Source organism: Lacerta agilis, chromosome 8 (assembly GCF_009819535.1).
Source record: "Lacerta agilis isolate rLacAgi1 chromosome 8, rLacAgi1.pri, whole genome shotgun sequence".
In the NCBI taxonomy this organism is placed as follows: domain Eukaryota; kingdom Metazoa; phylum Chordata; class Lepidosauria; order Squamata; family Lacertidae; genus Lacerta; species Lacerta agilis.
Genome location: NC_046319.1, coordinates 53,197,142 through 53,224,271, shown reverse-complemented (window position 1 = coordinate 53,224,271; position 27,130 = coordinate 53,197,142). Strand labels below are relative to the sequence as shown.

The following is a 27,130-nucleotide window of genomic DNA, read 5'->3' as shown; positions in this document are numbered from 1 at the left end:
TGCATTTGCAACAAGGCACCAATGCTTTGCGATGATTAGTGCCCCTTCTTAAATGGAAGTGACCTTTTGTGTTCTTTATAATATGAAATAAATGCTAAGTACCTGATGCCAGCTGCAGAGGAAAGGCAAGATCACAGCACTGCAAGCCAGAGGCAAGATGGCCTTTAAGGTCAGACACTTTAAGGAGAGAATTAATGTGTTTGCAACAGCCCAGAGATATCCGTAGCCATTTCAAACAAAGCAACTTCTTGAAGGAGAACGAGGGGGCTCTCTCAAAGGCATCAGCAGCTCCAGGTTCAAGAAGAAGTTGACTGAGATTCATATCCTCATTACAAGAGGCCTGTTAGGCACCCAGCCCCATCACACAAGTTTTGAAGAACTGCCGGGGAGTAAGGAAAAATCCATCCTCAACAACACCAGCAGCAAAATAAGAAAATGACAAGGCACCTGGTGTTGTCCTAGTTATCCATTCACAACCATGAACTGAGGGAGTGGTGTTAATTTGAGGGTTTAGTAGCATGGAATTAGGATTACAGTGGTACCTTGGTTTAAGGACAGCTTAGTTTATGAACAACTTGGATTAAGAACACTGCAAACCCGGAAGTAGGTGTTTTGGTTTGTGAACTTTGCCTTGGAATAAGAACATGTTTCTCTTCCTGTTGATTGTGTTCCATTTGTAAACTGAGTCCCCTGCTGCTACGGGAAAGCAAGCCTTGGTTTAAGAATGCTTTGGTTTAAGAACAGACTTCCGGAACGGATTAAGTTCGTAAACCAAGGTACCACTGTATTGGTGGGTGCTATACCACAAGAGACAAGAAAAAGGATCTTCCTCTGGAAAACTCAGGTTATGTACACGTTAGCAACTGAAAATGCAGCATCTGTCCCTGTCCCCTGCCCACCCGCATTTCAAGTAGCACTACTATATGTGCCAAAGTCAGGGGGGTTGTCCTCACCCAATGAGCATTACCTGCTTGGTTTCTCGGTGTCTGTAACCCTCTCAATTCATGAAATTGTCATCTGAGCATGTGGAATAGCCGTCTGAGATGTACACACCTCAGCTTCACTGCAAAGTGCATGTGGCTCATGTTTTCAAATCGTATTGAGGCTGGTTTGAGGGGAAATGCATCAAACAGGACTACTTTTCAAGAAACTACAGGATGGATAGGTGTAGCCAATTGGGGGGGGGGGCAGAGGGCAGCTGCCCCCCATAGATCAAGTAAAACAATAGAAATGCTAACTCATGTTATGTGTTCGTGGCTTCAAACACCTGCGGCAGGAACGGTTCTGCACTTTTCACCCTCCTCTGCCCATTGATTTCACACACCAAGGTAGGACTGCCCACCAATGTCTTCTGGGTGTCTATGAATCCTAGAGAATGGATATCATGGGAGCAAGGAGAACACTTCATGGAAGTGTGAAACTAGAACTCATTGCTATTGGTGGTGGTGGGGATACTACATGTTAATCAATGGTTTATCATTGCCAAATGATTTGAAATGGTTTCCCTGAACTGGCAGGTGTGAGTTACAGGAAGGTAGCCGTGTTGGTCTGCCATAGTCAAAACAAAATAAAAAAATTTAAAAATTCCTTCCAGTAGCACCTTAGAGACCAACTAAGTTTGTTCTTGCTATGAGCTTTCATGTGCATGCAGGTATCTGAAGAAGTGTGTATGCACACGAAAGCTCATACCAAGAACAAATTTAGTTGGTCTCTAAGGTGCTACTGGAAGGAATTTTTTATTTTTTTATTGTGTTTCGGCAGGTGTGAGTGTCTTATTAGCAGTGTTGTTATGCCGATGCCCCTAGTCCACACATGCACAGAGGAGGGCAGACAAAGCGCAGGAAGTGCCCTTAATTGCAGATTTAAGCTTGAAAGCTTGTGGGTGTGTCCAAGGCAGGATGAAGAGTTGCTGAAAAGGTTGCTCTGTGGGCTGGGAAGGAACTTAACACAAGTGCAGGTTTTCTTCCATGGCTTGCAGAAGCAAATGAGACAAAATATCAAACATTGAGAATGGTGCGACAGAGAAAGAAGGTTGCAAATTTGCACCAACAACAATGACATTTTCTTACCACATATTCTTTTTCACAGATTGTGAAAACACTCCAGGTTTCTGAAGCCAAGCAGCTTCCTTTCTTATCATGAGTGCAGTTATGTTCAGTTATGTCCAATGGCTACGCCCAACCAGACTAGTAATCAAAATGGAAATTCTTGATACTCACCCTCTTTGCCAAATCCAGAGCTGGCTAACTTGTGCCCCTTCAAGTGTGGCTTGACTCCAACTTCCTTCACCCTGGCTGCTGGCAGTTGGGGCCCAACCACATTTGGAGGGCTGCAAGTTCTCCATCCCTGGCCTAGTCCCCTGAAAGGAGAACAGCTGAACATATTAAGAAAGGTCTGAGGAAAACCTCTTCAGTTTGCCCTGCACCTGAACACAATGGCAGTGTGACTGGGGCACATAGCTGCTTCCTGGGTTAGATCATTGGGGGTCCATCTAACTCTGTATTGTCCAAACTGACTGGCGCTGACTCTCCAGGGTCTCAGATGGGAACATGGGGCCTTTTACATGGAAAGCAGTGGCTCTGCTCCTGAGCTACCATTGAGTAAGAGGAGAACCTGGGCCTCTTCCCTGCAGAAGATGAGAAAAGCCACTTCAGTTCCCAAAGCAGGATTTGGATTTGGTTGGGAAACCAGAACATTGCATGTTGTTTAAAGGCTTGATGAAATGGTGGCGGAACACATCAGCCAAAGACATCATCCCCACAATTGTTGTGTTTTCTCTCCAGCCATGTCTTAGCTGTTGTTGTTGGCAGAGAAAAGGAAAGAGAGTGGGGGGGGGGCATTTGGGATGAGGAAAAGAGCAGCAGCAGCAACAACAACAACATATTCCTGGAGTAAAAGAAAGATTTAATTAGGTTGTGAGTCGCCTCCAAAAAAAGAGTACTAAAATTAAATGTGAATTCATAATGGACAGTATTATGGGTAATGAGATGCAAATTGGGCTGGGTTACAGCTTTTAGTGTGCAATTTGCTTTCCCTCTAATTGGGAGAAATGGATCTGGCCCCAGAAGCCAGGTACTCAAAATGTAAAACAGCCTCGTAGCAAGGAACGGAGATGATGCCACTCCAAAACCAAATAGCCAGAGTGACATGAATATTTCAATATGACAAAACAGAGCAAACACTAACTTTATTTTAGCTAATCCTTCAGCCAAGCAAAACATGCAAGACACTCCAGTGCTGCGTGAACAGTGGACGAGGGTCCATCTAACATGGGGATCTGTTGGGAACAAAGCTGTCCAAGACCGTTTCCATTTGGGAATGTTTAACTTAGATCCTTCCTTCATAGGGCAAGTCTGCAGCTAAAGTCAGAAGGCTCAGGAACACAATGAACTCCTCAAGCCACACCTATCTGTTTCGGGGTCAGATTGCAAGTGTTCATTGCCCCGCATATTGTGCAACTTAAAGTGAGCACTAGTCTTGCTGCAAGGCTCAGATATTCTTGGATCCTTCAACATCTATTGAGCAACTGAAGTGGCAATTCTGGGAGCAGGCCCATGCGGCCTGGGGGGAGGAGACAGGAGCGTATGCTTGCCCCGGGCCTTGGAGGGCTAAGCTGACCAGAGGTCCTGCCAGGAGACTGCTGGACTTATACTGTCATGCCAAGTACAAGACCCCCACCCCGGACCTCAGACAAGCTCTGCATCTGCCTTTCTGGGAGTAAAACCTACTGAGCTCAATGAGATTGACTCTTAAGTAAGCATGCACAGGGATTACGCCACAAATTTTGTTTATTTCTATGATTTATGGCCAGTATCTCTGCTTTCAGTAAGTGTACACTTGTTTCTTTAATCCCACCTTGCAAAACCTTTGTAGAAAATCTCTCCCCCCCCCCCGGTTTAGCAATCAATGGAGGATTTAAGAGAGTTGCACTGTCCATGCAAGAACAAACTGTCAAAATCCAGTTCATGCACCACATGGTTAAACTATGGAACTCACTACTGCAGGAGGCAGTGATGGCAACCAATGTGGATGGCTTTAAAAGAAGACTAGACAAATTCATGGGGAATAAGGCTATCAACGGCTCCTATCCATGATGGCAATATACAACCTCCAGTGTCAGATGCAGCAATGCTTCTGAATACTAGTTACTGCAGACGGTAGGAGGAGAGAGGGCTCTTGTGCTCAGGTCCTGCTTGGGGGGGTTCTCATTGAGGTCTCTGGCTGACCACGGTGAGAACAAGATGGGGCCCCAGGCCTGATCAGGCAGGCTCTTCTTACAGCCTTATGTTCTTAATGGGAAGTCACATTAAAAATTGTGCTGAACATCACACAAGGTTTGGGGTGTCCTCCAGAAACATGCTTGCACTCCATGCTTCCCCCCCCCCCAGTGGCCACTGAGCCTGGCACACCTAAGCTTTTTGTCTCTTCAAAAGGCAAGCTCCAAGTTTTACATAAGCCTTAACATCATCAATGTGGGAATGTTTAGGGATGCAGGAGAGGATATATTGTTTAAGATATCCTATTCCAACTTGTGTTAACAAGTCCCAGAACTTAGCAGAGTCTTACATTCCCCTTTTAGATACACACAGCGGATAGCTTGCTCAGGTTCGCTAGAATCTCTGTGATAAATGTCCTGGTATTTCCCCCCTTTTAATCCCTCTCAAAATAAGACACTACACCGTCTTCTATAAAAGCATAAAAAGAGTTTACTTACATACACCATCCTGTTCACAATAAGATCCCAGAAGGCAGACTTTTAGCTTAGAAAACAGTATACATATGGAGACTATCTCCATACGGGAGAAAACCCCTTTGTCCTCTCTTGGATGGAAGCCAAGAGAGCATCTTTGCCCTAACTAGATGTTGCTCCTTTCAGCAGGTGACCCAAAAGAGGAAGATGGAGTCTGGCCCCTGTGGTGAGGCCACACCCATCTCCAGTTACACAGAGGAATTTTGTCTCAGCCCAGGAGAACAGGAAGTTCCGGCTGGAGGACTGAGACAACCTTCATGTCCACTCTAGCAATGTTGTATTTGACTGCTCTCATGTTTCACATCCCACAATCAAGCCACAAAGAGCAGGATATATTTAACAGTGGACCCAGAATACATCCGCTCTTTGTATTAAGGGGACTTTGGAACATAGCAGTGCCTGAGAATATCCTGATCAGCCAGGGAAGCAGTGGCAGCCATGAAGTTCACTGTGTGACCTTGGGTCACTCCCTGTCACTCAGCCTAACCTACCTCATAAGGTTGTTGTGAGGATTAAATGGGGAGAGGGAGAGGTATGCCACCTTGAGCTCCCTGAAGGAAAGATGGAATGTGAGTGTAATAAACATACAGGAAAGAGAGAGATGGAAGAATTCAGGTGCTTTCTCTTTGCTTTAAGAGAAATAATTAAAAACAAAGGTTGTCAACCATTTGAAACATTAAAAAATGGGGTAAGGATCTTGCCATTTAATGTACAAAGCCAGCCCCTCTTTTTGAGGACACCAGAGTCGCCTTTCATTTTTATTTCCTGGCACAGCAGGAAGAACGAAACAGCCTCCCCAAAAGAAGGAACAGCAGCAAGAAAGTCGCCTTTAGTCTCAGGCCCCATCAATTAAAACTTGTTCCCACCAATCAATTCAACCTTTAATTCAACCTTTAAACGACTGCATACCAACCTCAGCCCTGCAAACAACAAGGCCTAAGGGGCATGTACACTGTGGGCTTTGTCTTTATGTGCCTTGAACAAAAGACCTTGGAACAGGAAAACTAAAGAGTAGTGGGGAACATGGAAAACTCCAAGTCATTCTTAGCAAAATATCCTCAGGACACTCAAGAGAGATCTGAAATCACAGCCTGGATTTATTGCTTTGGCACTGATCGATTACTTGAAAGCATTAGGTAGATAAAGAAATTGATTATTCAATAAATCACTGCATGCCCCATGAAAGCAGAGGGTATTTTTTTTTTAATAGGCAGGGGCCAGAGAAATACAAATCTGTAGTGGGCAGGCAAGAAACTCTCCAGCATGGAAGGTGAACAGTGGCCCATCACTTCCCACATGTGCAAAGAGGGTGCCATTATTTCAAATCTTAACAAGTAACCTTGAAGAAGCTACAATTGGAAAGGGAGAGAAGGGGGGAGGAAGGGAGAGGGAGGGAGGGAAGTGCTTTGCATGTTCAGTTGAGTGCTAAACCCCAGAAAGACATGTGGGCCACACTGGGTGACCTCAGTCAGAAATTCTCAAATAAAAGGCTTTGAATAAAAGCCCAGATTTCTGCCAGAGGATTGCTGCTCCTTGATATGTGGTTAATTGCAGGGGGGTGGGTTGCAAGTGGTGGGAATTTGTCCACATCTCAGAGACTTGGAAACAAGCATCTGCCACATGTACACACCTAGAACAATATTTTTTTAAATCTAATTAAAGTTGATAAGAAATAGCTATGGCCAACTCTTGAGCTACCCCTACCCAGCTTATAGCCAGCTGAGCCCCAGATCTTTTCTTCCTCCTGGCCTCTCCATCTCTTGGCCTTTGCTTTTTTTTTTAATGAGGGGGGTGAAGTTGTGAGTGTGCTACTGGGGAGATTCCACCCAAGTCCTTTGCTCAGCAAGAGCCAGGACAGAAGCCTCCAGGAAGTGATGCCCTGCATGCTATTGAGTAAGAAAATAGGCAGCAGGGGAAAGCATTGGGCCACAAATCCAAGCCAAGACAAAGCTCACAGGTAGGGTGCTAGCATAGGAGCTAACTCCCAGGGGCCAAAAAATATTTGAGGGGGCCAGGCCACCACAAAGTTGATTGGTATTCCCATTCAAATGGTGTGTTTGCACTGCATCATGTGACCAGTTATTTGGGGTGGGACTTACCTGGGCCCCCACAATATTTTATTCAAGTTGGCACCCCTGAATGCTGGGAGGGGGAGCCCTGAAGCAGCTGTATCACCACCAAGACCTGCATCCTTTTCTCACAGTAGTCAACCAATGTGCAGGATCTAGGCACAATAATATAACTGGCATCACCTGAGATTCCCAGCAACTAGTATTACTGCTTCCAACAGAGAAGGTTGAACATAGGAATGGTAGCTAGCAGCCTCTGAGAATCCTATCTTCTCATTAATTTGTCTCATCCTCTTTTGAAATCATCCAAGTTGGTGGCCATCATGATAGCTGGTGGTGGGCTGACTCCATAGTTTAGCTGTGTGAGCAAGTCCTTTCTTTTACCTGTCCTGAACCTCCTAACTTTCAGCTTCCTTGGATGACCCCACTGAGTTCTAGCATTATGAGCGAGGCCTATCCACTTTCTCTAGCTAATGCTAGAGGAATGAATGAATAAATGATAGGGGCAGCAATTGTACCGGGAACATCTACAGAGGAAATCTCTTGCCAAGGGACATGGCTTCCTGGGGGATTTTACTCAGAGTAACAACAATTCATCTTATATGCTGAAGCTGCAGGCCTTGCCTTGTTTGCCTTGCTGGCTCCAGTAATGGCAGAAAGCATCTACAAAGCTACAGCAGCAGCGACTCCAGCCTGGGACTCAGGGCCCCGGTCTCTTGTCTCTGAGCCACAGGGCTTTTTCCAGATTCCCTGGTGAGCTCAAGTTCCTCAGCTGCACTTTTCAACTTCCCAAGAGAAGCCTAAGAAATCAGGGCTGAAAATATCCCCTGCAATATGTCACCAAGACCTGGTATGCCAACGGTTTCATTTATTTATCTGAAGTGCTAAAATCTCCTAGCTTTCATCTCAAAGCAGTAATGAGAGAGGGGCAACACACCACCCCCTATATTTAGAACACTCTGTTGTGTTTTCATCAGCTTCAGATGCAGAAAGTCATGACTTTTTATGGCTGAAGTGCAATGCAATGCATCTGAAATATTCTACAGATGCTGGAAGAACCTGTCTGCCTCCCTCCCTCCCAGTCTCCCCTACATCCTCTTCTCAACCCTGTGCTCACATGTTCTGCCCCCATTTTGCTTCTCTCATCCAAATCTGCTTCCAGACCTCTTCCTACCAAGCTGTTCCCAAGGGGCAGCCACGTCCTCCTTTATCCATCATAAAAAAGAAAGCTACTTCTGCAAAGCCCATCAGGACACACCCAGCGTCCCCCTCTATTTGCTGTGGATTGTAACCCTTCCTTTGTGGCAGCAGAGACTGAGTCGCTCCCAGAGTCCTCAGCACAAAACAAAATAGCAGCAGCATGGAATGGCATTGCTGTGGTTGCACACGTACCACCTTCCCCCCTGAAGCAGTCCACTGGGCTCATCCTGGGGGCAGAATTAAGGCCAGAGTCACAGCTGCAGGCATGGAAGATTAAGGCATGTGCAGGGTGGAAAGTACAGTTAATGCACCTCTAGGCCTGCAGATATGCCACACTTTTGTAATCTCCCCTCATCCAAGTGGAGAAGCAAGCAGTACAACATCTTTCAAACTGGGAGGAGGCACGTTTCCTGAGTGCAAGGGGGAATGACAGACTCCGGGAGGACAGATCAGCTTATTTTTGTTTCATGGCAGTTTTAACACAGACTGAGGTCTTAGGTCTGTTCTGTACCACTTTTGCAAAAAATTTAAAAAAGCTTGTTTTATATGGATTGTATCCTCATACTTTGAGGGTTTTTTTCTATAATCAAGCAGCATATAAATTTTATGAAATAAAATGAATAAATACTTCCACTGATGTATTTTATTATGCTTTTCAATGCATTTCCCCTTCCAAAAAACATTCTTTTTTATATAAAACATGCATTTATTTCCTATTTTTGGAAAACAAAATTGCATTGCAAAATTCAGAGAAATGCATAATTCCTCTGATACCTGTATCCTACTTAAGGGTGGGGCCAGCAATTCAGCCCTCTTGCACAGAGAAGGCCTTTTCTATCCCCAGCCCCCTGCACTGCCATTCAGTGATTTACAGCTGCTTCTATATTCCCGATAAGGCACAGCAAAAACAAAAATCAAGAAACCATTTGCCAACCCGGAGGCGGGGGTATGGTGGGGAGGAAATACTCTGAGCATAAAATGCAGTTTTGCATTTTTTTAAAAAAATCACTTAAATAATAGCACCGTCTCAACTAGAGGGATAAAATGGAGCTGTTGGCTGCTGCCCTTATGCTCAACAAATTTATTTGGGAATAAGCTCTGTTCGGTTGCACAAAAGGACAATATATAAATATCTATATTTAAGTGGAAGTAATAAAAAGGGGGGGCCTCCTACTGCAGTGCCTGGAAACATTACATAAGCCCACTTCCTCCAAGAAGCTCCTCCAGCATGGCCAGGTGGTGGGATTTAAAATAACTCCCACGACTGCTTTCCCAAGTACTCTAAATTCACTGCAGAATAGTGGCAGGCGAGTCTGATGCCAGGTCCCAGCAGACCTCCCTAACTCAGCTAAGCTCGTGGCTTATTCCATATTTTATTTACTGTTTTATTGCAAGAGACAAAAGATGACAGCCGTCTATTTATTAAGCGGGAAAACACACAGCCTATATCAGGCATTTCTTTTCGCATCATGACCTATTTTGGGTGCTTTCGAAACAGGCTGCTTTGGCCCTCTCTCAAACCTGTTGCTTTGAAATTCCCCCCACCCCACCCCATATATCCGTAGGGGTCCCCAATGTTCAGCCACAGGGGCTTTCCCTGGTGCACAGAGCAGAGTCCCCACCCCTCCACCTCATTGAAAACAGCCTCGGAAGAAGCCCACAGAAGCCCACACAACTGGTGTTGCAGCGGAGTGGCTTGGCTGCAGAGCGCAGCCCATGACACTATCTCCAGTTTGCAAAGATACCCATGGACCCCCAAAGCCCATAGCTTTCTTGCAACTCTGGGATAGGGGAGGAAAGCAGCCTCTTTCATTTCCAGAGCAACAGGGAACTCGAGTGGCCCTGAGCAGCAGCTGCCCACTGCTATTCCCAAGAGGGATTTGGTCCCTGTGAAAGTTGTCTTGATGACAGCAGGATCTGGGAATGAAGAGAGCCCCGCAGACAATAAAGTCCCACCCTACAGGAAGCTCCAAAACGTGTTATTTATAAAACATTTGTAGCAACTTTCAGCTCAGAAAAGAACCTGTGAGATGGCTTACAACAATGGGATAGCTACCCAGTTAAAAAGAGCATTCAAAGCCCAGAGCCAAACAAAAGCTGGAATAAAAATGTATCCATCCCCTGCCTAAAAGACAACAGAGAATGGATCAGTCTAAGCACCCTGGGGTGGGAAAAGTGGTGGTGGTGGGGAGTTGTTTAATTCTGGTACTGCCACCCAAAAAGTCCTACCCCAACCATTGTCCTTGAAGGATAGCTCTGTTGGTAGAGCATGAGACTCTTAATCTCAGGGCCATGGGTTTGAGCCCCACATTGAGCAAAAGATTTCTGCATTGCAGGGGGTTGGACTGGATGATCCTCCCAACTCTATGATTCTATGGTGCACAACAGGCCTCAGATGACCACAGCTGAGAGGCAAGTTCATGTGGGAAGTGAAGAGGCAGCCCAAAACCCTCAGTTGGGTGATTGGTTAACCACATTCTGATTTTCATTATTGTTAATTTTATTTTAGAAAAACATGCTTCTGGATCTCAGGGTTGCAGATAACTCTTTGGAAACCATTCAGACCAAATCTCTAGCTGTCAACCTCCCAATAGCTTGACTGTTCAAAGTTTATCCCTGTCCAGACCTGAAGCCTGAGGTCTCCTCAGAGAAGGAGCATGGAGAGCAGAACCCTCCAGCAGATCTCTAAACCTGGGGATGCTGGGGAACCATCAGACCTGGACATTCTTGACACCAGCTGGCGGGATTAAATACTGATCCATCCAAACCAGGATTGCAAGCATGGATCAGGTATGACTGTGGAAGATCAGGAGAAGCATGGCCAGATCTATAATGGTGCAAATGGTACAATTGTACCAGGTACAATTGTAACGGCCCACACCTGCAAGGGGGCCTAGATGCTTGAGCTTTCGTGGGGGGAGGGGGGAGGAAGCCTCTCCCCATACTTGAAGGAAAGTTATGAAGCAAAATGTGCAGGCATCCCCCTAAGCAATTTGGGTGAGATAAGCCAGCCTGGCTGCTCCTGTTGAGTTTTTGTGAGTCAGAACTGTGATTGATGAATGAGATATTTGGACACCAGGCTATAGGAATTCCTGTGGTCCTAAAGAGCTACTGCTTTCCTCTCCCCTATAAAATTAAAAGAGCGAAAAATAAAAATAAATAAATAATCTGCAAAATGTGCAACATGTGAGCTGTACGTAGTTTCTCTCATCATTGATATTATTATTATTATTTATCAGTAAGGAAAAGGGGGAAAACATTTGTTTGGGGGTGGAAACACATGAAAACAAAGGCAGTTGCCGGCGGCATGGAAGCACATTGCAACCTTTTGCCAACAAGATAATGATGATGATTACGGTGATGACTGCAAAAATATCATGGAGAAGTATGACATTATGCAATTCCTGTTTAAGCGTATCCTGTGGACACTCTGCTCTTTTGGGTTTCCCTGCCTGTCTCTCCAAGGATGCACCAGAAATCCTGCTGGCCAGATGGTGAAAGAGGGTGGAAGTTCACCACACCCCTTAAAAGCAACAAGAAGCATCATGCAGCAACTGCAAAGGGAATCTGGCAGGTAAAGGTAGGAGGGTGGAAATCAGGACACGTTAAGCGTCCTCAAAGCACAGCGCCCTCTGCTGACCATCCACACCTGAAGCACCAGCTGCCATTCAAACACCTGCTGTGGTGTCTGCAACAGATCGACCCCCTCTCATTTGACATTATTAACACAACGGGAGCTTAAGAGCTGTCATGTGAAAAGGGCAAGAGTCACCCTGCCAGGTGGGAAACAGAAGGACTTTGTCAAATCAAGGCGAGTTATTATAAAAACACGTCCTCGGGAGCAAAACGCGCACACAACAAATGCAAATGAGTTCAAGGCGCAAAGAGAAAGAGCAATATGGTTTTCCTGTTGTATGAAAAACAGGGTAAGTTTGCCGGAAGATTAGAAATGACGTCTGCATCTGTGCAAAGAAACAGTCCTGGGTCTTTCTGCTCTCCTTACAAACGCAACAGCCAGTTTATGGCGTTTGAGTTGGGCATGAAGCACCCAACACTTGGAAAAAGCAGCCAAGGTATTAATGTCTTTCATTTTTATCAGTCCAGACAAGTGTGTCCTCTAATGCATTTTCATCACTTGGGTTGGTTTGCACTTGCAACAATTAAATTTTAAGACCACCCTAACGATATCACAGCCCAAGACACAATAGAGGGTGGCAGGCAGAGGAAGCTGCCTGACTCTCCCACTGCGCTCCTGACTCTGAGCTTCGCAAACCCTACGTCAACCACAGCCATGTTTCCTGCACTGCTGCCAAACCTTAATATCCACGTAGATGGTTCTCAAGAGAGCAGGGATTAAGTAATTAGATTTGCCTGCCACAAAGAAGCAGCAATGACACTCTCACTCGAAATTCATCTTACAGTTTACACCCCAGCAGCCTCATTCTCACCTCACAGAAATCACCAAATAACTGTGTGACCTGAAATTAAAAACCCATTTTGGGATCAGGTTTGAGGAGGGAGGGAATAATGGGGGGGGGGGAAATAATAGGGGGGAGGCAGTTTTGGAAGTATCTCCACCCAGAGAAATAGCCATTCTCATTTCTTATGAAAACACAGTGTTTCAAAAACATGATATAAAAACAATCCTCAAAAAAGCATCAACAGGGGAAGGGGAGATGGAGGATGCAGTTTCTGCTTCTGCAAAGGGGACAGATGGCTTCCATCCTCACTCCACACCGGCAGGTAAAATTCCATTATGCGCCAAGAGCATTGTCCCAATTTTGCATTTGCACACCATAGAGCCCAGAAATTTAACGGCGACACAGCATTTACATGCATGTCACTAAATGATCCTTTGAGCTTTTCAAGTATGACATCTATGCACAGGAGAGAGAATTGGGGTGTGGGAGGTGAAGGCAAAGGCCATTTCAGAGCCTGATCAACCTAGGCTCTACACACACACACACACACGGCCTGCTGCCACCAACAGCCTGAATCTATAGCCTGAAAAGTAGGGTGCAACTGTATTTTATTTTTATTTTATTTATTAAATTTATTTACCGCCCTCCATCAAAAGATCTCAGGGTGGTTCATAGAACTGTAGTAAAAAAACAAGGAACAATAATAAAAAAAACGTTAATGTGGGTTAGAAAATGGGAGAATTTTAAAATAGGTAGATGGTTACATACACATACACATACACACACATATACACATACACACTGAGTTTATGGAAGCTTAAATCCACACCACAGAATTAAGTGAAGGGGAAGGGAGAGACAAGGGAAAAAAACCTAAATCCATATTATGCATGGATACACTGTGGCCTGCCTTAATCTTGGCTGTTGTATTCACAAAAACAGCCTCTCTCTGTTTGTTTGCTGTTTTGCTTCTGGAAGGGCTCTTTGTAATCTGCACCATCAAGACCTAAATATCAGCATCTACATACAGATTTTATTTTTTTATTTTTTATTGGAAAGCAGACATGGCAAACATTGCAGCATTTTTTTCCCTTTGACATGACAAAAAAAATAAATCTGCTAGACGTGCATATGTCCTCCTAGTATTTCAAATACCATTCGGTCAAAAAGAGAGAGAGAGAGAGAGAGAGAGAGAGAGAGAGAGAGAGAGAGAGAGAGAGAGAGCGAGCGCTACTTCTCTCTCCTCTCCACCCCGCCCCCCCCCGGGGGGGGGAAACTTTCAGACCTGGCCTGGTGCTGCATCTCTTCCTATACGCTGGCCTGAATCTGAATGGACTTGCGTTTCACTCTATTTGCTTCCATCTCTTGTTTTAAAAGGATTTTTAAAGGCATTTGGAATTTCCGAGCTGGAAAGGACAGTTCCTCAAGCTAATGTTTTCTAACTTGGTCCTACCATTCCCAGGTGGTGAGAAGCCACTTGTCGGAAGCTATTTGCTTTGCGCGGGGAGAGTGTGCGAGGGCGGGGGGAGGAGGGGTGACATATTGATCTTCATTCAGTTTGTGTCTTCTCCAGTACGGCTAAGCTTTATTGTATCAACGGCCGTGGCTGCCGCCAGCGTGCCTCTCTCATTGTTTAACACTCGCCAAGACACAAACTTAGAGACAGGCACTACGTCCCCAGCTGGCTGTGGTGACACATCCCATCACTGCTGCGGTTGGGTGGGATCCAGGCAGAGATCCCAATCTTGCTTGCACACAGATGTAAAGTGATCAAGCCTCCCTGGCCCAGAGCCCTAATTCTGAGGAATTATCCTGACAAGATCACCCCTGATCTTGCAAACATCTCCGTGCCGGTTTCACTTCGATAGCATCGATTTTCAATTATGCTTCCACAAATTGGGAGCCAAGTCGTCATCTTTCAAGGCATCGATCCAGGTTTACAGTGGGACAAATCTGGCGTTGCCTCTGAGTGCTGACTGCAGCTCCTGAGATCAGCGTGGCAAGTACAACTGAGCAAGCAGGTGGGTCGATCTAAGGTGTGTAGAATCAGGAGAGGCTCTGCACACAACCCCCAAGGAGTGTGGAATGCTGCATTCTCACACACACTCGAAGGGGGAAGCGTTGCTCTCCAAGATCAGTCATCTGATACCGGGCAGAGTGTGGTCACATCGACACCCACACACTTGTTGCACTCCTTAGAGGCTTGAGTGCACCATCCACCTTCTAAATCACTTCTTCCAGCCACCCCACGAAACCAGATTTTCTCCAAGCTATTCATCACATCCAAGCCAAATAAAATAATATCTGACTCTTTCCTCCAGATTCTTTCTTTTCTCGCAGAACAATACCAGACACAATTGAACACTGCAGTTTTCAATTGTGAAATTATTATTTGGAGGGGGTTTAGGTATCAGGGAAATGCTGTTAAATCTCCCTGGAGGGGATGACTGGAAGCGATGTTTCTAAAAAGAAAAGCCAAACAGAATAATGAGTCCCGGGAATAAAAAGGCTACCCTCTCAAGGAAATGTAATTATGAATTGAATTTGTCCACAACACATTTCTGTAAAATAATCAATGAACTATTTTATTTTCGGCAGACTACAACCGCCCACATGCCTCCCTTCTGTGTTACTTGTATTTTATCCAAACAATTGATGGCACAACCTCCTTTCTCAGTCACAAATTAGCATAACTCATCTCTTATTTCAGCCTGTTTGTTTCAAAACCAGCATTGTGGCCTTCGTCCCAGCTGCCTCACAAGCCAAGAGCAAGGGGGGGAAAAAGGCCCTTTCTTGCCGGGCTTACAACGACAGTGTACACAAAACACAAGATGCACCCTTTCCAACCGCCAATCTGCAGAATGCTAGGGTGAGACGAGCTGTCAGTGCTTCTATGAAAAAAAATAAAAAACAAAAAAGGCAGAAGCTTGCTGTCTGTGGGAGAACACCAAGGCTGCTGGTGGCTACGTTTTGGCAAAGTGCAGTACAGCTATTGTGTTTTGGTGCAAACCAATTTCCCCATTCAAGTCCACAATGCATGGAGGACAATGCAGAAGGGAGATGGACGCCTCATCTAGGAGCACCATCACACTCTGGAGAGATACCGGCCACCTGCAGAAACCCAAGGATCCATGGCAACGAGGCACTCCTCTTGTGAGTCTAAGATTTCACCCAGATTTTGACTCTGTTGCCTACCCTTTTAGCCTCTGCATATATTTGACCTCTTTCAACAAGGCAGAATATTAATTGATGCTTCAATCAGATGAGTGATTTGCCACAGCAATCAAATGTGACGTCCAAAGGATTCATGCAATTGGAGAGGCTTTCGCTGTCTCCTTTAGGAAAGCTTTTGCCATGTTTCTTGAGGTTTGCGATGTCACAGGCTGCAAGGCAGCACAAGGGGAAGCAGAGACTTGCAAGGCTTTTAAACTTCGGATGAATAAAAGGCAGGCAAGAAATGCAATTTAACCATAAATGCCAAATGAATTTGCTTCACAGGGAGTCATTCACTCCAAAGGACAATACATTGTTCAATTGCGTTTGCAAACTTAGCAGCAGCCACCTCACTTACACCAGCCAATATTCATGTAAGACAATTGGGCTGTTCCAGATTTACCCCCACGTTGCCTTTGAAATCCTCAATCTGTGTCTGCAATTACATTTGCGCCAGGCACAATAAATCGCACTCAAAGAAAGATTATGCTCAAAGTTGCATGACATTTGCACGAGAAAACATGAAGATGTTCCAGTAAAAAACATCTTCCTCTGTTTGCATGCAATACTGATTAAACCCAATGCTTATAACTCAGAAACGATGTAGGAAAGTACTGAAATTTTCTCTTTCAGTGAGAAAAACCATGATTTCAGCAAAAAAACAGAACCACAGATCTCCCCACTCCAAGCTGTTTCTTTTTTTCAGAATCAAGCCTTGTTGTCATTTAACCAGGCTGTTCTATTTGAAATTCAACAACTTTCCTGATTTTTTAGAACTCAGTTTATTGTAAAACCTGATTTAAGTTGACACAAAAGGACAAAGGAATGAAATTAAGAAAGCAGGAAGGATGAAATTGTTGCATTCCTAAAAAGGGAAAATGACAGTTCAGCATGGGAAAGCTGTGTTGACTTTGATCTAAACCTGAAATTGCCGCAGTTGCTACAAATTCTCTTGTCTCTCTGGCTGTTCAGTTCTCTTCTTTTATGTGACATTTTTAGAAAAGAGGTTTTTACATAAAAAAGCATTAAATCTAACCAACATCTTTCTTTTTTCCTTTTAAAAATTAAAACATTTTTCTTCCACCAGCTTCCAGGGGAAAGCCTAGCCAAGCCAGATTTGAAAAGCAGAGTTTAGAAAATTATTCTCCATCCTTGAAAATCAGTTATATAGAGAACTCTGGAAAATAAACAATGGCTCAGACACACCTGAGTGGTCCTCTAGAAATAATCCATCGAAACAAGAAGGTAGAATCCACAGCATTTGCAAACTACAAGCTCTTCTCTGTTCTTTCTACAAATCCACCAGTGCCTTTTCACCTCAGAGAAAATTCCACACCACAGGAGGTGGAGTTCAGCTAGCTGGGCCAGCTCCCTCCCCTTTCAAATATCCAAAGGGGGCCATGTGCCCACGCTTGAATGGCACAAACACACAACAGTATATCAAGCATCCAAATTCCTTGGATTTATGTTCCAGCCATGTTTACAACCAAGGTTAAACCTGCAGACTCTCAAATTGTCAATGAAAGCAACACAGCATGGTGCATGTTCAGACGAACAACCTCCCTGCTCCCACAGCCCAAATGCTCATTCATTTTTGCAGTTAGCATACATTAAGCATCAAATAGGACCCATTTGCCTAAAGCATCCATAGCATGAGTACAGGAGCTCATATTTATTTATTTATTTATTTGTTACATTGAGAAAAATCACTGCATTATGAAGATGCCCCTTAGGCCCACAGGGCAGCCTTCCTCAGGTGACATACATGCCAAGGCTCTTGGGGGGCTTCTGTGATGTTTTCCAGCTCCCCAAGCTCACATTCAGCCATCCCAGGACAAAATGGACCCATCAGGTGAAGCCAAACAGCAGGCACAGTTGCAATGGAACATCAGGACCTGACGCCTACCCAATCCAGCAAACACTGAGCAGCTCAGTCTATGGGAGTGGGACTGAAAGAGGGTTCACGTTCAGGCACAACAAGGGATGGTGCGGACTGTGCACAAACCCACAGGCACTGCAGAGAGCTTGGCTGGAAAGACCACCTGTACTGGACCAGAAGCCAGACCTCACATTAGTTGGAAATCAGCCTGCTGGACGGACACTTGGAAAACAAGGGGGGGGGGGGGAATGGAGGGGAGGCATTCACCAGAATCCCACCTCTCTGTCAAAGACACCAGCTCTGGTGGGGTGGCTATTTTGGCTCCCTTCCCTGATGGAGGCAATTCAGTTGTTCCTGGGCCAGAAGAACAAAGGCATGTGTGAGCCCAGAGGCAGCTGCTTCCAGCGGAGACAGGGGGTGGGGAGATACCCTTATAAATGCCACCGTGCTCTTAGGCAACTCCCCTTCTGTTCAATGGGGCAGGAGTACTTCCCTAGGGGCCACGTTCTATTAGCTGAGGAGAGTGTTGACCTCAGGAATCTAATGGGCCGTCCTGGTATCAGAGCTGCCCCCCCTTCACCATGCCAAGCAACAAAATCTCCTGCAAAAACTTCTGAAGACAAAGGGAGCCACAATTGAACCATGCTGGAAAGGAGGCAGAAGAGAAGGCAGGGGAATGTTTTCTTTTAATTAAGGCACAAAAAAAGATACTTTGACTTTTGGAATTCACTTTGCCACATGGCTAAAAAAAATACAGCTGTTCCTCTCTCCCACTCCCCTGAGCCCCAGAGCAAGAAGAGAAAGCCTTGCACGGGCTGGTGGAAAGCAAAGGCAAGAGACATCACCCTTGGCAGCAGCAACAAAATCTGGTACTATATCTGGGGGAAAGGAGTTGTCAAAATATTGGTGGAAGGGGGGAACCCTCCCCATTCAGAAGCAGCAACTGCTTGCTGGGAAACAGCATCAAAATATCAAACTCCACATTTGCACCTGGCTCCTGTACAAAGGGAAGTGTAGCCGCCAGCGCCTGGCCCTCAGCATCCCCTTTAGCGCAAGATGTGCTGGACCAGAGCATCTCGGAGGCGAAGCTGCATCCTCCGTAGCATCTTCTCCAGCCAGCATCCTCTCTCTGCACAGATCAGAAAGCGCCTCGCGGGAGCAGCCAAACTTTGCTTCCTGCAAAAAGCTCCGTCTATACCGGCAACGAAATGGGGAAAGGACGAGTGGGGGGTGCGGGAGGGGCAAACTTCCCGTCGCCTGCTAGACGTCTATTGCAGAAGGGGACAAGCCAAAGTAAGGAGGAGGGAGGGAGAAGAGGCACGGCCCCCCTCCTCGAAGCCACCTCTGGCTCAGAGACAGAACCCCCGCCAGCAAAAGAACTCTGTTCTTTGCAGAAATATATATCTATACTCCACTCCGTCTTTAAAGTCTTGGGAGGGTCGTTTTCAAGGTCTTTTATTAAATAATCAATCAAGGTCGCCCCCCGCCCCTATTGCCAGCCAAACGCCCCAGAAAGCCCCAAACCCAATAAATCGCCCCAAAGTGGAGTGACAGCCCCCCCTAAAGAAGAGATAGCATGATAGTGAGCCCTGACCTCCCTCCCCCCCCGCCCCGGTTTGTCGTCTCACCCACCGATGCGGATGACATGGGGCATCCCGTGGCAGGAGTGGAGCCAGACGAGCCCCAGGAAGAGTCCGGCTGCGGCGGCGGAGGCAGTGGAGGCGGAGGAGGAGCAGCGGCGTCGGTCCAGCGGCGGGAGGAGCGGGCGCGGGCGGCGGCAGCAGGTCAGCATCCTGGGCGGGCGGGCGAGCCAGCCAGCCAGCCGGGCTCCGGCTCCGGCGCCCGCTACACCTCCGGAGGCGGCGGCAGCAGCAGCGGGCGAGGCGGCGGCGGGGAGGGCGCCTCCCCCTCAGCCCGGGGCATCCTCCTGGCGGAGAGGAGCGGCAGCTGGAGCCGGACCTCCGCGGCGGCGGGGACGTACAGGAGGAGGAGGACCCGGAGCCGCCGCCGCCGCCCCGCCACGCCCGGCAAAGCTCGGGCTCCCCCTACGCCCGGTGCGCGCTCGCTCGCTTGCCTGCCTGCCTCCTTCCTCCTCGCAAGTTCCCCCGACTGGCGCTGCCTCCCGCCGCCGCCGCTCGCTCTGCCTGGCGCGGAGCTGTGCAGCCGCGTCCACACGGGGAGGGCGGGGGAGCGTGGAGGGGGCCTGCTGCTCCTGCCGCCGCTACTGCGGGAGGATCGCGGCCGAGAGGTGCCGGGGCTCAAGCCTCGAAGCAAGGCACGCCCTCTGCCCGGCAAGCCCTGCCCCCGAGGCTCAGGCGGAGGGGGAAGGCACTCTGTACATGCTCGACGGCATGCCGACTAGGCGAGGGGAAGGAGGCGGTAGTTCCCGGTGCTGAAGGAGCTGTCCCGGTGCTGAAAATACTGGGCTATGTGAATAGAACCCGAAGACGGAGTCGTCTTTTTCGACCCAACTGGATGGCGGGGTTCTCCAGGCGCAGGCGAGGAAGTCGCCCAGTCTCCGGGAGAGGGACTTCTGGGAGGCACGTGGCCCGAGAGGAGAGGAAGTGAGGGCCTCTGAACGCGTGCAGAGTGCCTTTCTCCTCGCGGCTGCGGCCGCGGCCGCCCCGACGGGACTCCCCTTTGGGTAGCCGCCGAACGCTAGGCGGGAGGAGGAGGTGAAGAAAAGGGAAAGGCAGCGGGGTTCACTGCAGCGGAACCTCCAGCTCTGGCCCTGCAGGCCTCGAAGGAGGGAGCCAGCTGGGAGCGGGGAGGGTCGAGGCGTGACTGTGGCGCCAGGCTTCCAGCTCAGGGAGGGGGAAGAGACTGCGCTGCCTGCAGAGTTCGCACAACTCACACACACACCGCCCATGTGAAATGCGCGTGTTTCCAAGAACTTGGCCGCACGCGAGCGTGTTGGGGTGGGGGAGTTTTGCAGGAAGAAGTGCTGAAAGGAAGAGCCTCCACCCCCTCCGCCCGAAGAGACTCTTCCTTAGGAAAGCTGGCAAATATCCAGCCATCTGTGAGTGTCAGGGCGTGGGGTGAGGGCCCCGAAAGGGATAAGCTTTTCGGTGCGCTACATCGAGAGTGGAGAAAAGGAGGTCTGGGACGCGGAAGGCTCTGGTCCCTGCACTTCCCCGTGGCGGCTAAGTGGGGAGCACAGCTTGAGCCTCCGCTGAGATAAACTCCGTTTTCTCGGTCAAGATGGGGGCGGGGGGGAGGATCCTGGAATCAAAGGGTGCTTTGAGACCAGGAATATGTTCATTTCAAGAGGAGTGGAGAAGGTGCAACCCTTCGCAGTGAATAAATGTCTGACATTCCATACGTTGCTTGTGTGGCTGGAGGAAGGAGTTCATTCCTTAGCAACTATTGGAGAGTAAGACCCACTGGCAGCACTGCAGGGTTGTTGTGTTACCCTTGGACAAGGAAGAGGGTGGGAGAAGCTTCTCCTGTGCGTCCCTCCCTCCTGTTGCACAGAACCCTATGCAATGAATAAATAACTCCCATTGGATAGCAGCATAGGAAATTGCCTAAGTACAAGGCAATTGTCAGACCATTGCTCACCTTGCTCAGTACTGTCTACACTGACTGGCAGCAGCTCTCCAGGGTTTGCAGCAGAGTTCTCTCCCAGTCCTACCTGGTGATGCCAGGGAATAAACCCTAGGACCTTCTGCGTGCAAGACATATTCTCTACCACTGAGCTATGCCCTTTCCATTTATGTGGTGGTGGTATGTGCGGCAGGAGGAAGGAGTTAATTCTCCATCAGACATCACCCACCCAGCCTTGAAGGAGGTGACAGTAGAATGCAGAAGTACCACCAGCTAGCCAGAGGTAGTTCCAAGAACGGCCTCCTCCCATACAGGCACTGTAGTAAATAAAGCCTGTGCTGGAGCAGCAGAGAGTTTGGGGAATGTGGGCGATTCTCTGCCTCCACGAAGAGGTCTTGCTGATCCTGCAGAGCTCGCCTTGGCATTCTCTCAGGGCCTCGCCTCCCAAGGCGAAGACACCAGCACATTTCATCCTCCGATTTGCTGTTGCAGAGTTCCAGCCGCAATCAAGAGTCGGGAGCGACTGGAAGCATCCCGAAATTGCTCAGCAACTGCAAAGCGAATAAATTTGTTTCCAGGCAGGAAGAATCATTAAGTTAATCAGATGTGATCATTCTGCATGTTAAAGGGCAAGCGAACCCACCCACCTGCTCCCGGGGGATGTCAGAAGGGTTGATTTGTTCACCGTGCAACGCGGATCCACAAAGGGTTTGGCAAGATGCCAGAGAGAAATATGCACGCTCACCTCACCTTCTCAGCTTGCATCCTCCCATTGCCTGGCTTCTAGGGGATGCTTGAAAGCTCATTAAAAGGGGGCGCAGGACGGTTTGGAAAGAGGGGTCTCGGTCAGAGCTGCAAAGCTGCTTACCCTATGTGGTTGCTTGTGCATTTCGAAGTTATCCTAAAATGGTTGGCTGTCCCCCTGCCCTCCACCCTGCCTTGCCTGATCAAAGAGCTTGAAATGCATTACAAAATAAAATTAAACAATTTATGCCCAGCCAGTCAACAAGGTGCAGGGGTAGTATAACAGTAAGCACAGTCCCCTGTGCAGAGGCACACTCCCATGTGTGCCTTAGAGGAAGCTCACCCATGAAATGTCAAGGACACGCAAGTGAAAAATTTGACTGTAGTTTGCAAAAATGAAAATAAAAAAAAGTCAAGCTCGCCTTTGAGTTAGCAAAAGGCATATGAGCAGTTCCTCCTAAGCAACAATGTAGGAGCAGCAGCAGCAGCCAGGAGGTTGATGCCCTGGAACAAGTCCAGAACAGGACAAGCTGTGCACCTTCTTAGGGAGATCATTTCAGGTTTTAGGAAAACCACTTTTATCTTTTAAGTTTTTATTTCATTAAAAGCATTTCCGAACCTCTTTAAATTTTTATAAAATCTTGAAATGGTGCATACTATATACAAAATAAAGCAGCATCCTTTAAAACAAAATACAGACTAAAATAAATATTAAAACAGTATAACATCATACAAGAGGAGATAAAAAGCCTGGGCAAAAATATAGGTCTTGACAAGATATCTAAAGCAGCTGGTGGTTGCTGCTTCATGTCTAGCAGAGGGAAGGAAGGAACCCCACACAACAGGGGCAGCAGCAGGGAATGCCCATTTCAGGCTCACAACCCTGGCTGGGACATTGTGGTATGGCATGGTGCCCCCAGTATAATTTCCTCAGGTAACCTATGTGATTTTACAGGTCTTTACAGGGGCAGGCAGTCTTTCAGGTAACCTGGTCCGAAGTTCAGGGCTTTATAAGATAGAGAAGTCCATCCCTGGTGCTTGTCAGTCTCACTTCTTTAACTGTGCCCAGTAACTTGGGCCTCTCTTACAGAAAAATATACCAGGCAGACTAATTCCTGCCTGAATCCTTGGAAAAGATGGGGCCAATCAGAGCTGGCAGTACCTGGCTATCAGGTCACCAGCCGTTGAATTCAAAAAGTCTCAAATTTGTTAAGGACTGGGAGTGGAGACAGCAGGCAGAGTCCACCTTTTTTAAAATTATTATTATTATTATTATTATTACTATTATTATTATTGAATTCAGTAGCTTAAAGGTAAAGGTAAAGGGACCCCTGACCATTAGGTTCAGCCATGTCCGACTGGGGTTGCGGCGCTCATCTCGCGTTGCTGGCCAAGATTGCCGGCGTACAGCTTCTGGGTCATGTGGCCAGCATGACAAAGCCACTTCTGGCGAACAAGAGCAGCGCACAGAAATGATGTTTACCTTCCCGCCGGAGCGGTACCTATTTATCTACTTGCACTTTTGATGTGCTTTCAAACTGCTAGGAGGGCAAGAGGACTGAGCAATGGAAGCTTACCCCGTCACGGGGATTCGAACTGCCGACCTTCTGATCAGCAAGCCCTAGGCTCTGTGGTTTAACCCACAGCGCCACCCGTGTCCAGCACAAAAACTGTGTATTTACTGAAGCTGCATAGCATAAAATCCACAGACAATCAGGCTGCTAGCCATTGGTTTCAAAGAAAGAAACCCTACTAACCTTGTCATTTTTTCCTAGTCACCTGGCAACCCTACAAGGTAGACACAAGGTCCAGAACAACAGGACCTGGTTTCACATCTTTGCATGTGCTTTGCATGTGCTAAAGGTTTCCTGTTCCCGAAACAGTTCGCACTGGGATGCTGCTCTTAACGCTTTGGTTTGCTTAGGGACATAAAACCATTTCATGTTCTTCTCACACCCGTGAGCAAAAAGAGCAGATTTATGGGGAGACTCAATCCTATTAATTTTAACGCCGGGCTTTTCGAGAACAAAGGGAAACTGCTTACAAGAGAGGACAAATGTTGAAACATTTTATTAATCTCTAGAGAGTAAGGAGTGGGGGGGGGGGATTGCTGATGGGACAGAGTATTTTCAAGTCCAAATCAAAACACGTTTGAAAGATGATCCACCCAGAAAGAGGTGTGAAATAAGCAATTTTGCCTCAGGGGCTTTTTAGTTTTCAGCAGTAATGAAGACAAAGGAAGGGCCTAGAAAGAAAAAAAAGTAAAGGGGGAGTGAGTAAAATGGTTGGTGGTTGAATTAGCCACAACTGCCTGCATTTTGTTTAAATTTATATGCATCAGGTATAATACAGCCACAATCAGTGTGAGTTATGAGGCCCTGTGTACACATTACAGAGATTCATGTGCCAGAGTTTCTAAATATGCCTGGGATTTGGCAAGGATAGATTCCTCGGTCTGGAGTGCCCTCTACTGAAATGTGCCCAAGTTCTTTATGTTTGATGGTTAGAAGCTTGATTGATGGGTTTGCTAAATTGAATTTACTCTATCGGGCTTCCCTCCCCAGACACACAAACACACACACCTCCTTTATAGTGCATTCTTCCAAGATTTTGTAAAAATATTAAAAAAAAACTATGTCAGCCTTCAGCTTAAAGCAGACAGCCCACACATATATAATGATTATTTAGAGTGAAAGTTGTTTCAGTGTTCCTTGCAAATGGCATCAAACAAAGGGGAAATGGTGCTGTCTGAAGGTCAGGAAACATCTCTTGCTCTCCTTTGCCTTGGTTCAGTTGACCACAAGACTACACCATTTGACCCCATTCTTTTAACTGGTTCTTTCCTACATATCTCTCTCTTGATGAGTTGACGTAGATTGTATGCCTCCTGACGAAAGGCACATGTGCTAATCATGTCCCTGCAAGGAAAGGTTGCGGCATCTAGGACTTTTTTGTTTGTAGAAAATGAGAGTAAGAGGTGACATGATACAAGGTTCTAAAAACCTGCATGGCGCAGAGAGAGAGAGAGAGAGAGAGAGAGAGAGAGAAGAGAAGAGAAGTTCTTCTCCCTCTCACAGAACTCATGGACACCCAAGGAAGCTAAATGTTGGAAAACTCAGAACAGTCAAAATAAAGCACTTCTTCACATAGTGCAGAGTTAAACTATGGCCTTTGCTCTCACATGAAGCAGTGATGGTCACCGACTTGGATGGTCTTCTTACAATTCAGCTCATCTGTAAGCAAATAATGCAGCCACACTGGTTTCTTTGGGTGCCTACTACTTTTCTTTCTTCTGGGAACTGTCTGCATTTGTGCCTTCAATAGTTTACCTTTAAGAAACTCCCACCCATCTCAAACTCTCTTCTCTTTGAGTATTTCTGACCATGGGATTTCACCGTGTTAGCTCCTTAAGCTTCTTGAAGTCAGCCTTCTTAAAGCCCAGATTGCATGCCCAACTACACTCAGCTTTTCCTTGCCTGTGTATATGACGAGTTATCTCTTTGGGATCCAAATGGGGTTTTAGTCTGTCTTGTTGCCACTGGATTCCTGCCTTTCCATTGTCTCCCCTCCTTCCCTGCCCCCCTTACAGAGAAAAAACGTCAACCCCTTGGCATGTATTCCAGGGGTTTCACCCTCCATCGTGTGCAAAGGTTCTTTTGTGTCCTAAGCCCAGCCTCCCACCACACTGCAGCCAGTCAGCACTCTCCTTGGCTAGAGCACACTCTGTAAGTCAAAAGTACAACTCCTGAGCATTAAGCGTCATCCTCGGCCACGATGCTGCCTGCCCTTGCTGAATATATTTCTATAGATTTGTCAGGGAAGCAAAAGCTACTGTACAAAGTCATTACTGTACAGCTGGAAAAAGAGAGGTAAAAGCCAAGCAGGAAAATATATGACCACTGTTGCCTGCCCAGAATGTGCCCTTGAAGGAACGACAGTCATACGGTGCTGTGTCAGTTTGAAATGAACAAAACACAATTGGAGAGAGAAAGAGATGTAGAAAAAAGCAAACCCCAAGTGAATGTGCTGAGCTACTGAAAACTTGAAATGGCTCCACCTTCTCCATCAGAAAGCTTGCCCAGACAACTCAACTAGATCTGCAGGTCAGAATAGAGCTGGGGTGGCTTTGTGAATGGGTGTATATAAGGATGGGGGGGAGACTATGTTAAGGGTGGGGGGAGACTATGTTACAAGAGCCAGTGTAGTGCGGTGATTAGTGTTGGACTAGGACATGGAAGACACCTGGGTTCAAACACCCATTCGGCCATGAACAAAGCTCACTGGCTGTGACTCGGGGCCAGTCATTTCATTTCATGTATGAAATATTTCTATGCCGTTTTTCTTTCTTTCTTTTCTTTTTTTAAGAAAAATTTATTGATTTTCCACATTAAACAACAAACAAACCACCCAGATACAAATACAAAAAACACTACAATTACAATAACAAGAACAAAGAAAAAGAAAAAGAAACTTATACATACCTAACACGAACACCGGAACAATACAAACTTATTGTTAAAATCTAGTTTCAAATCTTAATTGGGGACTTCCCCCGTTCTCTCCTCTGCGTTCAGTTCTAATTTACTTTAGTAACTTTGTAACTATGTTATCATTCATTCACCATTATTCTTACTCCAAGTCTAATAGCATCTAACTTATCACAATTAACTTATTTCTAACCTCATTAATATAAAAATTCCATATACAGAACTTCTTCTATACTATTTTAATCTAACATTATATAACTAAAGCCACTTATGTTCACTGATTCTGCTTCAAATGTCCAATTTTTCACGATTTTTTAAATATTCTTTAAATTTCTTCCAATCTTCTTGCACCTTCTCCTCCCTCTGGTCTCGGAGTTTTCTATGCTGCTTTTCACTCACATGAGTCACAAAGTGGTTTGCAAACAATAAATAACAATAACAAAGAAAAACACCACAATCACCACATGAATCACATAAAATAGTTAACAAATCATCAGTAGAATAATTACAAATCTTCAGCGAAACAACCACCTTCTATAAAACACTATTAACAAAACAACTAAGAAATAAGCTAAACAGCACAAGAAAAGTGGTAACATTCACAAAGCATTACAGCTCTCATTATCCACAAAACAGTACTGTATTAACAATATTAGCAAACCAACAACCAAATAAAGCACTGCTGAATTCACACACACTCTTGTCACCCCCATGACTCACAGTCTTCCATTCAGCTCATCAAAAGATGCATACACATAATGCCAGTGGCAGAAACTCCATTCTGAGGGCTCCTAGAGCTGGAGGCAGTGCTGGAATTATGT

The 27,130-nt window shown here is 46.5% G+C and overlaps 1 protein-coding gene across 1 annotated transcript in view; it reads right to left on the bottom strand.

The window, feature by feature from the left end:
- The window catches only part of GRIK3 (glutamate ionotropic receptor kainate type subunit 3), a 197,290-nt gene extending 177,745 nt beyond the window's left edge, over window positions 1–19,545 (bottom strand). Inside the window, exon 1 of the mRNA XM_033157504.1 lies at window positions 19,165–19,545. Within this exon, the coding sequence (XP_033013395.1) occupies window positions 19,165–19,324 (160 nt within the window). The 5' untranslated portion in view covers window positions 19,325–19,545. The remainder of the gene's footprint in view (window positions 1–19,164) is intronic.
- Window positions 19,546–27,130: the final 7,585 nt, after the last annotated feature.